Below are 15,449 nucleotides of genomic sequence, written 5' to 3'. Positions count from 1 at the left end.
GTGGGTGTATAAATGTATGTGTGTGTGTGTGTGTGTGTGTATACAAGAATTTCTCTTGTAGATTTTTATCTAATTTTTTAATTCTCTTTTATTGCTGAGTAATATTCCATTGTGTGAATATTTAAACAGTTTCCAGGTTTTCTTTATTAAGAGTTGTATTTTTCATTATTAATGTTGAGTGAATAAAACGATATACACATTATTTTCACCAAAAATTAGAATTATAGTCATAATGGTTATATAGTCTAAGCTCTTTCTGTTATTTAAATTTTTATTCCATTGTCCCAGATGTGGAATACCTAGAAAAATTTACATTGAGCAATAAATAATAGCACTTATGATAACTCTGAAATAATGTCTGAATACTTACTATGTTTGCAGAATTGAAAATTTGGGAGCTAATGAGTTAATACTTGCTCTTAATGAAGATGAAAATAATATCTTGAATTTGAAATAATTTTATTCTGTTTTATAGATTCTTAGTCCTTTCTTGTGAAATTGATTGGGTGAATATTAAAATTAGTCAATTTTAATATGGGGAATTTCAAGTATCCATATTAATTCCTTTCAAATCTTTGCCGGTAACTTGAACTATGTGCCTAGGTGATAAAACTCCAAGGAGCACAGTTAGGAAACAATAGTAAGAATGATGATGAGCTGAGTAAAGTCTCAAAGTTCAGGATGATCCACCAGTCATTTAACTGTTCAAACAAAACACAACACTTTCAGAGGAAAATAACAAAATCCAGAGTTGACAATTCTGGTTATACACAAGGTTTAATTAGTATTCCAACAGTACTAGATAAGTTAAGAAACTGAAAAATATTACCCATAGATATGAAAATAATAAAATAATCACTAGAGCACTATTTGACTCAGAAATTGTTAAAGACTGAATACAGGTAAAGACAGATATATTGATGGATATAAGGGGTAAAATTAAGAATGAAAATCTAAGCACTGAAAAATAATATGTTGAAATAAGTATTTTCTTTCCTTGAATTATTTGAAAGTCAATAGATACTTCAGAATGTATTTTGAATTTTACAACCTACATACAGTAAGAGATATCTCAAACTCTTCATTATAGAGTGCTTACATTTATATGAACTGGTATAATTTTAATTGAAGACAGATTATGATATTTTAAGGGTTCACATTAAAATTCCTATAGTGACTTTTTAAAATGACTTTTTGTTTTACTTTTACTTTTATTTGATACATAATAATCACCCCCATACAGGATACAATGTAATGTTTTAGTTCATGCATACATTTTTAATGATCAAATCATGGTGATTACACATTTAACATTTATTCATGATATGAACATTCAAAATACTCTCTTCTAGCTATTTTGAAACATACAGTGTGTGTCATTAACTGTAGTCACCCTACACATTACTGTAAATACTGCACAATAGAACATCAGAACTTATTCCTCCTAACTATAACATTGTACATATTGACTAACCTTTCCCCACCACCCCTCTCACTTTTCTCAGCCTCCAGTCACCACAATTATACTCTCAACTTCTATGAGGTCAGTTCTTTCAGATTACACATGAGTGAGATCGTGCGATATTTAACTTCCTATGCCTGGTTCATTTCACTTAATGTCCTTTGGGTTCATGCATATGGTTGCAAATGGCAGGATTTTATCCTTTTTGTGGAAGCAAAGAACTTCATTGGATATATATTCAAATTTTCTTTATCAATTCATACGTTGATGGATAATTAGGTTGATTCCATATCTTGACTATTGTTAATTGTACCTAGAGCAACTTATTTTTAAAAACATACATGGATATAGGCATAGAAAAACAGACAAAGGAAGAATCAGATGGAACAATAAAAATACTTTATTAACTCAAAGAAGACAGAAAAAAGGAGTAAAATGAAATAATGAAAGAAACTAATAGAAGACAAATATTAAGATGGTTGTGTTAAACCCCTCAAAACCAATATTTATGTCATATGTAAATAGATTAAACCCTCCAACTAAAAGGGAGAAGTTTCAGTCTGGATTTTAAGAAATGAATGCAAGCATAACCTCATAACTTCTTCAAGAAAGATGCACTTTTAATATAAAGGCACAGGATAGACTGAAAGTAAAAAATAAACTATAAAGCTATCAATCCTAAGAAACCTGGTATGACTGTGTTAGTATCAAATCAATTGCAAGATATGAACTTTGAGTTCAAGAGAGTTGGTAAATTCACCAAGAAGTCACACAATGCTAAAGGTGTATTCACAGTCTAATAACAGAGCTGGAAAATACATAAGCAAAAACTTCATAAAATTAGAGAAAAAAAGAAAAACCTATAATAATACTAAGAGATCTTTACCTTTTGAATAATTGTGTGTGTGTGTGTGTGTGTGTGTGTGTGTGTGTGTGTGTGTGTGTAAGTACCAGGGATTAAATTCAGGATCATTCAACCACTGAGCCATATTGCCAGCCCTATTTTGTATTTTATTTAGAGACAGGGTCTCACCAAGTTGCTTAGTGCCTTGTGGTTGCTGAGATTGGCTTTGAACTTTTGTTTCAGAAACAGCAAAAATGAAAATTCAACCCATTTATAGTAATGACTCTCAGAAAATTAAGAATAGAATGAATCTTCCTCATCACACTTATTCAACATACTGTAATCCTAATCAGTGTTATAAGGAAAGAAAAAAAAATAAGTTATAAAGACCTGAATGAGAGAATTAAAATATCATTATTCATATACAGCATAATGCTTTAAATAGAAAATCCTAAGGAATCTGCAAAATGATTATTAGAAATTAATAAGTGAAGTCAGTAAATTAGGAATTATACCTTAATATTAAAACGTTAGTGTATACCTACATTACATCACACCAATTTCTCTCCTAGTTGTTTCCTTAAGAAAAAAATGTAAACATACCTTAAAATTTTTTGTATGGTTCTTATAGCAGCTCTATTCTTCTTCTTCTTTTTTTTTTTTTTGGGAGAGAGAGAGAGAGAGAGAGAGAGAGAGAGAGAGAGAGAGAGAGAGAGAGAGGATTTTTTTTTCAGTATTTATTTTTAGTTCTTGGCGGACACAACATGTTTGTTGAAATATGGTGTTGAGGATCGAACCCTGGCCACAGGCATGCCAGGTGAGCGCGCTACCGCTTGAGCCATAGTCAGTGATAAGCTCTATTCTTAATAGCTCCCAAATAGAAACATCCAAAATGCCCCTAAAAAGGAGAGGATAAATAAATTGCACCATATTCATATATAGAATACACATATGCTATATATATTATGGATACACACGTTATGGGTGTTTAAATTTGAAAGAAATCATTGAACTTCACACTTAAATGTCTGTGCATTTATATCTCCATAAAAACATTTAGTTGTACTTTTTTGATTTGACATCTGAAACAGAGATGTTAAATGATATGTTCAAATAATAGCAAAACTTACATTTTTTAAGTGCAGCATTTTCTCCATTGTAAATAATGACATTGTGTGTATGATATATATGGAGAAATTTTAAACAACATAAGTTTCAGCCATATATTTCTTGTAACATTCTACCAAGTAGTGTAACAATTCCATTAACTTACAGGTCTTAAAGTAATGTAATTCTTGATTTACAAGAACTGTCTTGTTTTACTCATTTACTTGTTAATTCATTCAACACATTTGTTGAGTGATTACCACATGCCAATTACTCTCTTAGGTTCTGATGATAGAGTAGTGGAAAAAAATTAATAAAAATATCTTTCCTCATGGAAAATGCACTGTATTGGAGAGATAGGCATAAATAAGATATACAAAGCATTTTAGATAAGAATAGGATTAAGGACAAAAATATGGAGAAAGTCTCTTGGGGGAATACCCTGAAATATGTGAAGGAGATAGGTATATAAACATCTAAGGAAGAGCTTTTTAGGCAAAAGGAAAGGTAAATGCAAAGATTTAAATTGGGAACGTGCCTGGGCTCAGGGCATGGAAGCACAGTGTGTCCAGAGTAGAGCAAATGAAGACCAAATTAATAGGAAATGAGATTGGAGTGTTATTCAAGTTATATACGTTCTTGTTCACTGTTTTCAGTGTGTTTTGTGAGTACCACACCTATTTCTATTGGTTTTATTTCTGCTTGGCTGGCAACAATAACTAAGTAAAAGTAACCATCCATGTCCCAAGAGCAAAAGCTTTTTCTTTTTTTCTTTTTTTGAGTTGTAGATGGACACAATACCTTTTCTTTCTATTTATTTATTTTATGTGGTACTGAGGATCAAACCCAATGCCTCACATGTGCTACGCAAGCACTCTACCACTGAGCTACAACCCCAGCTGCCATAAATGATTATTCTCTATTGAACCTCTATATCCTAAGCAGATTAATGCTAATCAAGTTTTAATTTTAGGACACATATCAAAATCACAATGCTACCTGTAGAGGCTCAGCAAATGACTGGCCTCTAAGAAAGCTCACAAGGTGATCTTTGCTTCATGAAATCACCTCTGAGCCAAAACTGCTTTTTAGCCTTGTAAACTAGAAATGTAAACTTGTTAGTGTCTCAGTCAGGTAGTCATGGAGAGACGCTGATATAGTTTGCAAGTAACTGACATATAAAACTCAAATGCCAGTTTATTAATTTATAGCAATAAATCTTTTAAGGAAACCAGTCACCTAAGTCAGTGATCAGTGCTGCTTCTTCCTGTAGGGAAACTATGGCTTTGGAAGCCACTTTATCACAAGATTGGGTAGTGATCATGGTAATTGAGTCAGTCATCTGAGTGTGAATGTTCTTAACCTCTGGCTCTGTGTGCTTAAGCTGCCAATCTCCAACACAAAGCTATACTTGTCAAATAGGACCAGGACAGAATTTCCAACACATATTCCTTAATTCTGTAATACTCTTTTTATGAAACTCTCCCAAAGATATATTCTTCCTTTAGATGTATTAATGCCTTATTTAAGTCTGACTATGGTTAGTAATCTAGAGTTCCACTAATATGACTCTGCACATTTTTACTCTAAACCATTGTAAATCAATTAATAGCTTAATTATTGGAGGATAATTTTAGAAGTGGACCAATTTGCAACTGACCAAATTTACTAACCAAAAATTTGCTCTAGATATCTTATTACTATTAATACATTTGATAAAGATGAATGTGAGCAAATTCAGTGACATGTTTTTATATAATATATATATATATATATATATATATATATATATATATATATATATATATAGAGAGAGAGAGAGAGAGAGAGAGAGAGAGAGAGAATGGATATGGTATGTGTAAATGGATACATATCCTCTTGAATATATTTAATGTATTTAAAACTTCTTTTGGATATAGTTTAATTATTAACATATTTTAAAATTATACTAATTTATTTCTAATATTTTAAGAGTATTTTATTTTTTGCCCATAGATCAACAAGACTAGTTCACCAGTTGGAATAAATTATCTACATTTGCAGAAATAACAAAAACTGAAAACTTAAAAAGATATAAAGTTCATAGCAATTTTTGTGAAATATTAGTTGACAGATTCTCACTTTGTTTTTATAGCAGTATTTTTAAATGCTTAGATTGTTTCTGTCCCAGTTTTTCGCTCCTCCTGCAGAACTGCATTTCAACATAATTGGTTTCTTCTGTAATTGTGTGTTTTATTTTATGAATTTAACAAAACATTCTGCCAAGGAGTCCATAATTTTCATTATGTTGTCAAAAGGACTCAAGGAAAAATCAAGGTAAAGAACTCCTGGGCTAAGGCAAAGGTGGGAAAGAGAGAGGGAACCAAAGAGGAGATTCAACAGATAGCCTGATCTGGTCCTAGAAGGAAGAGAAAATGAGGGATAGAGAGAATGGTACATGGTCCTAAGTCCTCAGAAACTAAGAAGCGTGGCTCCTATATGGTTTTGCCAAATCAGTTATTTTAATACATTTGTAAGTTAACATTTTGACAACTTGATGGTTCTTTGAATTGACCAAAAAAACACCTTCCTGACTTGCTAGAGCACCTCTAAAATATATATGAAATGGATAGCTTTCTCAGGTCTTTTGTTTCTTTCATTGTATTGGTTCATGTAAAAATAGATGTTTTGCTATAATGAGATATCTGTTCATTCCCCAGATGACAGGCGTGACCAAAAAAGGCAATATAACGATAACAAGGATTTGAAGAAATTAGAAGCTTCACACATTACTCTTGGGGATGTAAATTGTGTAGTCATTTTGGAAAATAGGGCACTTCTTCAAATGATTAAACATAGTTATCATATGCATCAGTCAGCTTTTCAATGCTGTGACTAAAAAATCCAATAAGGACAACTTAGAGGAGGAAAAGTTTATTTTGGGTTCACACTTTCAGAGTTTCAATTCATAGTCAGTGGACTCCAGGGTTGGGAGCCTAAGAAAGGGCAGAACATCATGGTAAAAGGGCATGGCAGAGGACTGCTGCTCAGCTCATGGCATTGAGGAAGCAGAGAGTGGGGAGCCAGGGACAAAATATAATCCCAAGGATATTTGTTTACAGGCTGAGGACAGTACTGTAAGTGAGTAGCGCTGCGAGAAGGCGGCTGACATAAATTAATATTGAAATTACTCCATCAGCTCTGCTAGCCCCCCATTCCACCCCCCAAGCGGAGACTGGTCTTCCTGTCAGATTGCCCATGCACTTGTTGCAGAAACAGCCAAGGCCCCGGCTCTGGAGGATGCTGAAGGAGGAAGACGCTGAAGCAGGATGGCCCTGAAGGAGTGACCCCCTTACTCCTCAAACAGACAAACAGCTGTGACTCAGCACTAATCCATCCCGCTGAAACAACTGGTTGGCCCTTCTGATCCTACGGAGGTAAATGCCAACCGAGCCTTCATAGGCAGTGGCCACGGGATTGAAACGGGACTTGGGAGAGACAGTCAGGACCCACCCTTTGCATTGGTCACCCGGCAAAGGGAAACGATCTGTCGCCATTTGCAAGAGATACCACCATGGCAGAGAACCGACATCACCAGAGTGCGGCAGAGGAGATAACTTCATTGAAACCTGTGGCTACAGGTGTGTAATCCCCTAGCCTTCCCTCTCCACACATTGGGGAAACCTTAAGGGCCCCTCCCAGCTCTCCCATAAGGGCCCCTCCCAGCCCTCCCGTGAGTGCAATAGCCAGACCCAGGGAATCAGAAGAGGCACGGGACCTGCGGCGAGGAACTCCGGGCTACCGCTCCCACCAGTGCTGTCAACTGAGGTCTCTTGCACCAACTACTGGGGGCGTGGCTACCGGAGGGCAAGTAAAATTCGCTGAGGATTCTCATCCCCAAGCTATACAAACTTAGGGTCTGAGAGAATGGCAAACAGGGAGAGTGGGCCCAGTCGCTCATGAAAACAGGGCTCCTGGGAGCATCAGACCTGGCATGTAGCCAGTATTGTGGTGAGCGTCACCAGTGAGAGGGGCCTGGCTAGAGGGAAAGTGGGGAAGTGACTAGACACAAGAGGAGGCCCTAGGCACTCAGGATTTGAGACTTGCCCAGTCTGGGAGGAGGAGCTGCTGCATAGTGATTGGTTCCTGCATATTGACAGGAGAAGCTTGGCCTGGTGGGCACAGCTCCACCTACTGGAAGAAAAGTTAATCAAACTCTAAGACTGCATTTATTAGTTTTTTATTGGGGGGGGGTTCATTTTCATTTTTCTCTTGTTTTTTTTTAAATTTTTTAAATTTTGTAAATTTTTTTCATCTAATTTTAATTTTTATTATTATTATTATTTTTAATTTTTTTCTTTTTTATTTCCTATTTTTTTTCTTCTTTTGTCTTTTCATTTCTTTTCAATTTTCTTACTCCCCCTTCCTTGAATTCTACCTGCTTACTCTCACTCGCTTTAGTGACTTCATCCCTTCCCTTTTAATACCTTTCCTCTCAAGCATCAAATAAATTTATAGGAGTAAACAGTAACTCAGCAGTCAAACAGAACAAGAAGTAACATGAGCAGCATGAAAAATCAAGGAAGAAAAGGAGTACAAACAATGCAGGACAGCCTAAATATTCAGGAGGACCTAGAGGCATCAGAAAAATGGTCATATAAAGAACTCAAGGAACACCTTAGACAGATGGAATGGAACCTTAAAGAGGATATGAGACAGCTAATTCAAACAGTGAAAGAACACATTGAAAACCAATTATATAAACAGATAAAAGAAGAAGTTAAGCATCTTTATCAGGAAATAGAGATTATAAAAAAAATCAAACAATAATTCTAGAAATGAAGGAAACTATAAACCAAATTAAAAACTCAAATGAGAATATCACTAACAGAGTGGAGCAAGTAGAAGCCAGAATGTCAGATAATGAAGACAAAATATATCATCTTGAAAAGAGTAGCCAACTCAGAAAGGCAGGTAAAAAATCACGAGAAAAACATCCAAGAGATATGGGATAACATAAAAAAACCAAACTTAAGAGTCATCGAGATAGAGGAAGGTATAGAGATTCAAACAAAGGGAATGAGTAACCTGCTGAATGAAATAATTACAGAAAACTTTCCAGACATGGAAAAGGAAACGGATATACAAATTATAGATGCATACAGGACACCAAGCATACAAAATCACAGTAGACCAACTCCAAGACACATTGTTATGAAGATATCCAATATACAGAACAAAGAGAAAATATTAAAAGCTACAAGAGAAAGGAGGCAGATTACATTCAGGGGTAAACCAATAAGGTTAAAAACGGATTTTTCATCACAGACGCTGAAAATAAGAAGGTCCTGGAACAATGTATTTCAAACACTGAAAGACAATGGATGCCAACCAAGAATTCTGTATCCAGCAAAATTAATCTTCAGGTATGACAATGAAATAAAAATCTTTCATGATAAACAAAAGTTAAAAGAATTTGCAGCCAGAAAACCAGCATTGTAAAGCATCTTGAGCAAAACACTACATGAGGAAGAAATAAAAAATAATAACCAAAACCATCAGTGGGAAGTGCCTCAGTAAAGACAGAGGGCGGGGGGAAAGATAATCATGGAGAAACAAACTAAATTTTAAAAAAAAGGATAAATAATCAAACATGGCTGGAAGTACAAACCATATATCAATAGTAACTCTAAATGTTAATGGCTTAAACTCTCCAATGAAGTGACATAGGATGGTATCATGGATTAAAAAAACAAATACAACAATATGCTGCCTCCAGGAGACACATCTGATTGGAAAAGACATACACAGGGTGAAGGTGAAAGGATGGGAAAAAATATACCACGCACACGGTCCTTGTAAGCAAGCAGGGGTGGCCATCCTCATATCGAATAAAATAGACTTCAAGACTAAGTTAATCAAAAGGGATAAGGAAGGACATTATATAGTGTTAAAAGGAACCATTCATCAACAAGACATAACAATTATCAATATTTATGCACCAAATAATGGTGCTGCGACATTCATAAAACAAATTCTCCTCAAGTTCAAGAATCTAATAGACCACAACACAATAATTATGGGTGACTTCAACACACCTGTCTCACGATTGGACAGATCCTCCAAACAAAAGTTGAATAAAGAAACTATAGAACTCAATACTACAATCAATAACTTAGACTTAACTGACATATATAGAATATATCAACCATCATCAAATGGATATACTTTTTTTCTCAGCAGCACATGGATCCTTCTGAAAAATAGACCATATATTGTGCCATAGGGCAACCCTCAGTAAATATAAAGGGGTGGAGATAATACCATGCATTTTATCTGATTATAATGGAATGAAACTGGAAATCAATGATATAAGAAGGAAGGGAAAATTCTACATCACATGGAAAATGAACAATATGAATGATCAATGGGTTACGGGATGAAAAAGGCAATATCACAACAGATGCTACAGAAATACAGAAGACAATTAGAAATTATTTTGAAAACCTATATTGCAATAAAATAGAAGATAGTGAAGACATCGATAAATTTCTTAAGTCATATGATTTGCCCAGACTGAGTCAGGGGGATACACACAATTTGAACAGACCAATATCAATGGATGAAATTGGGAATCAATTTCAAATTCCTACTCATTCTTTCAGTTTTTCTGTTCTAAGTAAAATTCACATGAGTATTTCAGGTTTATGGAATATTTTATATTTCCAATACAGTATAAAGATTCACCAATGTCATTGTAATTATAGAATAAGTGTTCATGGATAGGCAGAACTAACATTATCAAAATGGCGATATTACCAAGAGTTCTCTATAGGTTTAATGCAATGCCAATCAAAATTCCAATGGCATTTCTTGAAGAAATAGATAAAGCAATCATGAAATTCATATGGAAAAATAAAAGACCCAGAATAGCAAAAGCAATTTTAAGCAGGAAGTGTGAATCAGGCGGTATAGCGATACCAGATTTCAAACTATATTACAGAGCAATAGTGACAAAAACAGCATGGTACTGGTACCAAAACAGGCGAGTGGACCAATGGTATAGAATAGAGGACACAGAGACTAATCCACAGTTACAACTATCTTATATTTGATAAAGTGTCTAAAAGCATGCAATGGAGAAAGGATAGCATCTTCAACAAATGGTGTTGGGAAAACTGGAAATTCATATGCAAAAAAATGAAACTGAATCCCTTCCTCTCGCCATGCACAAAAGTTAACTCTAAATGGATCAAGGAGCTTGATATCAAATCAGAGACTCTGCGTCTGATAGAAGAAAAAGTTGGCTCTGATCTACATATTGTGGGGTCGGGCTCCAAATTCCTTAATAGGACACCCATAGCACAAGAGTTAATAACAAGAATCAACAAATGGGACTTACTTAAACTAAAAAGTTTTTTCTCAGCAAGAGAAACAATAAGAGAGGTAAATAGGGAGCCTACATCCTGGGAACAAATTTTTACTCCTCACACTTCAGATAGAGCCCTAATATCCAGAGTATACAAAGAACTCAAAAAATTAGGCAATAAGATAACAAATAACCCAATCAACAAATGGGCCAAGGACCTGAACAGACATTTCTCAGAGGAGGATATACAATCAATCAACAAGTACATGAAAAAATTCTCACCATCTCTAGCAGTCAGAGAAATGCAAATCAAAACCACCCTAAGATACCATCTCACTCCAGTAAGATTGGCAGCCACTATGAAGTCAAACAACAACAAGTGCTGGCGAGGATGTGGAGAAAAGGGTACTCTTATACATTGCTGGTGGGACTGCAAATTGGTGCGGCCAATTTGGAAAGCAGTTTGGAGATTCCTGGGAAAGCTGGGAATGGAACCACCACTTGACCCTGCTATTGCCCTTCTCGGACTATTCCCTGAAGACCTTAAAAGAGCATGCTACAGGGATGCTGCCATATCGATGTTCATAGCAGCACAATTCACAATAGCTAGACTGTGGAACCAACCCAGATGCCCTTCAATGGATGAATGGATAAAAAAAATGTGGCATCTATACACAATGGAGTACTAGGAGTACTATGCAGCAATAAAAAATGACAAAATCATAGAATTTGCAGGGAAATGGATGGCACTAGAGCAGATTATGCTTAGTGAAGCTAGTCAATTCCTAAAAAACAAATACCAAATGTCTTCTTTGATATAATGAGAGCAACTATGAACAGAGCAGGAAGAAAAGATTAACATTAAACAGAGACATGAAATGGGAGGGAAAGGGAGAGAAAAGGGAAATTGCATGGAAATGAAGGGAGACCCTCATTGCTATACAAGATTACATATAAGAGGTTGTGAGGGGAATGGGAAAATAAACAAGGAGAGAAATGAATTACAGTAGATGGGGTAGAGAGAGAAGATGTGAGGGAAGGGGAGGGGGGATAGTAGAGGATAGGAAAGGTATCAGAATACAACAGTTACTAATAGGGCATTATGTAAAATTGTGGATGTGTAAAACTGACTTGATTCTGCAATCTGCATTTGGGGTAAAAATTGGGAGTTCATAACCCACTTGAATCTAATGTATGAAATATGATATGTCAAGAGCTTTGTAATGTTGTGAACAACCAATAAAAAAATCACTAAAAAAAAACCCAAAATATAATCCCAAGGGTGTGCCCCAGTTACTTGCCCTAGACCTACTTCCTTCAGTCACACCCTACCTGCCTACAGTTACCACCCCATAATCCATTCAAATTATTAATCCAAATGGGTTAATCCACTGATTAAGTTACAGTTCTCAGAAGGTAATCATTTCATTTCACCACTCAACATTCCTGAATTGCCTAACATCATGTACTTTCCAGGGCATAATGCATAGTATATATATATGTTGGTAATATGGTGTTATCAAGTCATAAGGTCATGTTACCTACTAATTCTCCTATTCATATGCCCATGAAAGTAAAAAATATGCACAGGAACTCTTACATGTAAATGTTCATGGCAGCATGATTCATAATAGCTAAAAAGTGGAAACAACTCAAACATCCCTCAAGTGATAAAGTGGATAAATAAAATGTGGTAGTTTATATAATGCTCTATTATTTGACAGTATAAAGAATGAAGTACTAATGCATACTACACCATAGACGACCCTTGACACATTATGCTAAGTGAAAGAATTCAGTCACAAAAAACCAACAAATGCTTCCATTATAATGAAATGTAGTCAATTGCATAAAAAGAGAAAGTAGATTAATGGGGATACTAATTAATTAGTGGGATATTTTGGACTAGAGAGAGAGGAGAGAAGGGAGGGGAAGTGGCATGGTAGTAGGAATGATAATAGAATGAACTGCACATTATTACCATATGTGCATATATAATACACGACCTATGTAACTTTATAACATATACAACCAGACGAATGAGAAATTATACTCCATTTATGTATGATGTGTCAAAATTTGTTCTATTCATGTATAATTAATTAGAACAAATAAAAATATATTCAAAATCATTCAATTATACACTTCAAAGGATGAATTATATGGTTGTAAAAAATAAAGATGTGTATTCCTTATATAGTTAACATTGACATTGGGAATTTTGACCTTTTTATTTTTTATGAAAGGACACCAACAATCTTCCAAATTTCCATTGTTCTTTATTGCCTTCGGTGTTATTATTGTCTGGTTCAGCATAAATACTGATTCACTTAATAGTAAAAATATAAACTATGTTATCTCTTAGAGCTTTAGATCGATGTATGGGTCTATTTCAGTGAACCACTGGATATGAGAAATGGAATCCTTTCTATTAACTGGTGGCAAGAAAAAACAGCAGAGGTTCAGGAGATCCTTTCCATAAAGTGAGCAGGTAGCATTTCTGGACAGAAAACGAAAGTGAGGTAGAGAAAATTTTGATTGGTCGCTGCTTAATGTTGGCTTCATTTGAACATGTTCTGATCAAGTAGAAGCCTGTGATTGACTGAAGCATGGCTACAGTAATTGTCTGAGACTCGGCTATTTGTTACAAAAGTCTACTCCTATGTTAGATTTTCTATTAGTCTAATATACTGTATTAGTCAGCTTTTCATCACTGTGACCAAAATATCTGACAAGAACAACTTTGAGGAAGAAAAATTTATTTTGGCTCACGGTTATAGAGGTCTCTGTCTATGGTCCTCTGACTCCAATGCAGAAACATGACAGAAAGATCTTGTGGAGAAAACCTGCACAACTCATGGCAGTCAGAGAGAGAGAGAGAGAGAGAGAGAGAGAGAGAGAGAGAGAGAGAGATCGATCCACCAGGAGAAGAGAAGAGGGGGGCAGGGAGTAGAAAAACCCTTCAACTAGGTCCCACCTCCCAGTAATACATTTAGCTATCAATGGATTAATCCACTGATGAAATCAGAGCCCTCAGGATCCAATCATTCCCTAAAAGTAAAAGCCTCACCTCTGAACCTTATTGCATTGGGAACCAGGCTTTCAGCACACAAGTTTTTTTTTGTTGTTGTTGTTGTTGTTGTTTTTTTGAGGGGTGAACATTCCAGATCCAAACCATTACACATACTAACTTAAGTTGCGGTTCAGAAAAGAGAGTGAGCCTCAGAATGGATTTAGTTTAATTTAATACTGGGTAGCTGCCTTGAGAAACAGAATGTATTTCATTAACGATACTTCACTTGGGTTCAATTCTCAAACGACCATAAGCACTTGCTAGCTATGAAAGCTTGGACCAATGACTCTTTGATCTTTGGTCCCTTCATGAAAAATGAAGATAATAATACCCCCATCATAAGGTGTTCTGAGAATTTAATTATATGCAGAAAGCTCTTGGCACAGCATCTAACTTGTAATAAGTATTGAATAAATAGTTATTCACACAATTACTGTTTATATTTATTATCATTATTATTTACAACAGTTTCTAATCAAATGCTTTCCTCTTAGAGTAGGCAAAAGATCTTTCATGGCTGTTGACTCTTCTTCTCAAGCCCTGTTGATGTGTACTGTCCTCTTCACAGATTGACATAAAATATATGATGCAATTCTTAAGCTTTTACATTGTCAGTTGAACAAGGTTCAGTCAAATAGAAGATAATGGCGATGGAACATTCAACAGCTGGAAAAAACTGCAGCTGAACTAAGAAAATGTGTTTGAAAAAAAGAGTGACATTGCCATCGGGCAATGTGGAACACAGACCATGACAACAAAACTTTGGGGACAGAATTTTAAGAAAATCCTTTGGTTGCTTAACAACCAGCATCCACTGGCAGAGGCCTGTCTTAATGACAGATATATTTTATTGTTTTTGAATCAGTTATCTGTTGTTTAAAGTACTTTCCAACCTTATAACAGGTGGCACTAGATAGACAAAAGCAATGCTTACAAGAAAACAGTGGAAGAACCTGTGTGAACATTTCAAGTGTGTATAATACATTATGCTTACATTTTAACAATGTTGAATTCACTGTGCTACAAAGTAAAAACTTAGAAGAAGAGAAACAATGAAATTTTCAATAATTTAAATTGTTGAGATAGTAAAAATGGTTGTTTTCAAACTTTTTATTGGATCATTCTTTTTACTACTGCCTTCATATTATCCCACAAATATTAATATTCACAATAATATTGTTATATGTTTAATGCTCCAGATATTTCACTCAGATTTGTCTTTTAGAAGGTAACAATCATTTTTATTTCTTATTAAATAACATATTTTAGAATATTGCAATAGGTAATATTTTTGTTCCTTTTTCTGGCTATAAATTCTTTATTTCTACTGTGACTAAATTAAAGTTACAACATCATGTAAGGCAAACATACAAGCAAGTTCTTGAAAGAAGTTAACTGGTATACACAAATATATTTTTATTCTCCTAGAAAAGCAAATATTATGTCCATGGCAATAGATCAAATGTTAACTTTTTCTTTTAAAATAAAGGTGCTCCCTTTCATGGCTCCATTGAGTCAAATACTTAGTAGCAAAAACAAAATATTAATTATTGCTGAGACTGTTTTAAATATTCACTTTGTAGGACAAAATGATTTCAAAGCAACATCAACAACA

General features: G+C 34.9%; 1 protein-coding gene across 1 annotated transcript in view; it reads left to right on the top strand.

The window, feature by feature from the left end:
* Positions 1–14,782, top strand: part of Ccdc122 (coiled-coil domain containing 122) — a 39,226-nt gene extending 24,444 nt beyond the window's left edge. Inside the window, 1 exon segment of the mRNA XM_078052428.1 lies at positions 14,403–14,782. Within this exon segment, the coding sequence (XP_077908554.1) occupies positions 14,403–14,539 (137 nt within the window). The 3' untranslated portion in view covers positions 14,540–14,782.
* Positions 14,783–15,449: the final 667 nt, after the last annotated feature.

This window comes from Ictidomys tridecemlineatus, chromosome 6, assembly GCF_052094955.1.
Source record: "Ictidomys tridecemlineatus isolate mIctTri1 chromosome 6, mIctTri1.hap1, whole genome shotgun sequence".
Classification (NCBI taxonomy): Eukaryota; Metazoa; Chordata; class Mammalia; order Rodentia; family Sciuridae; genus Ictidomys; species Ictidomys tridecemlineatus.
Note: the sequence above shows the minus strand (reverse complement) of the source record. Positions and strands in the feature narration are given on the sequence as shown.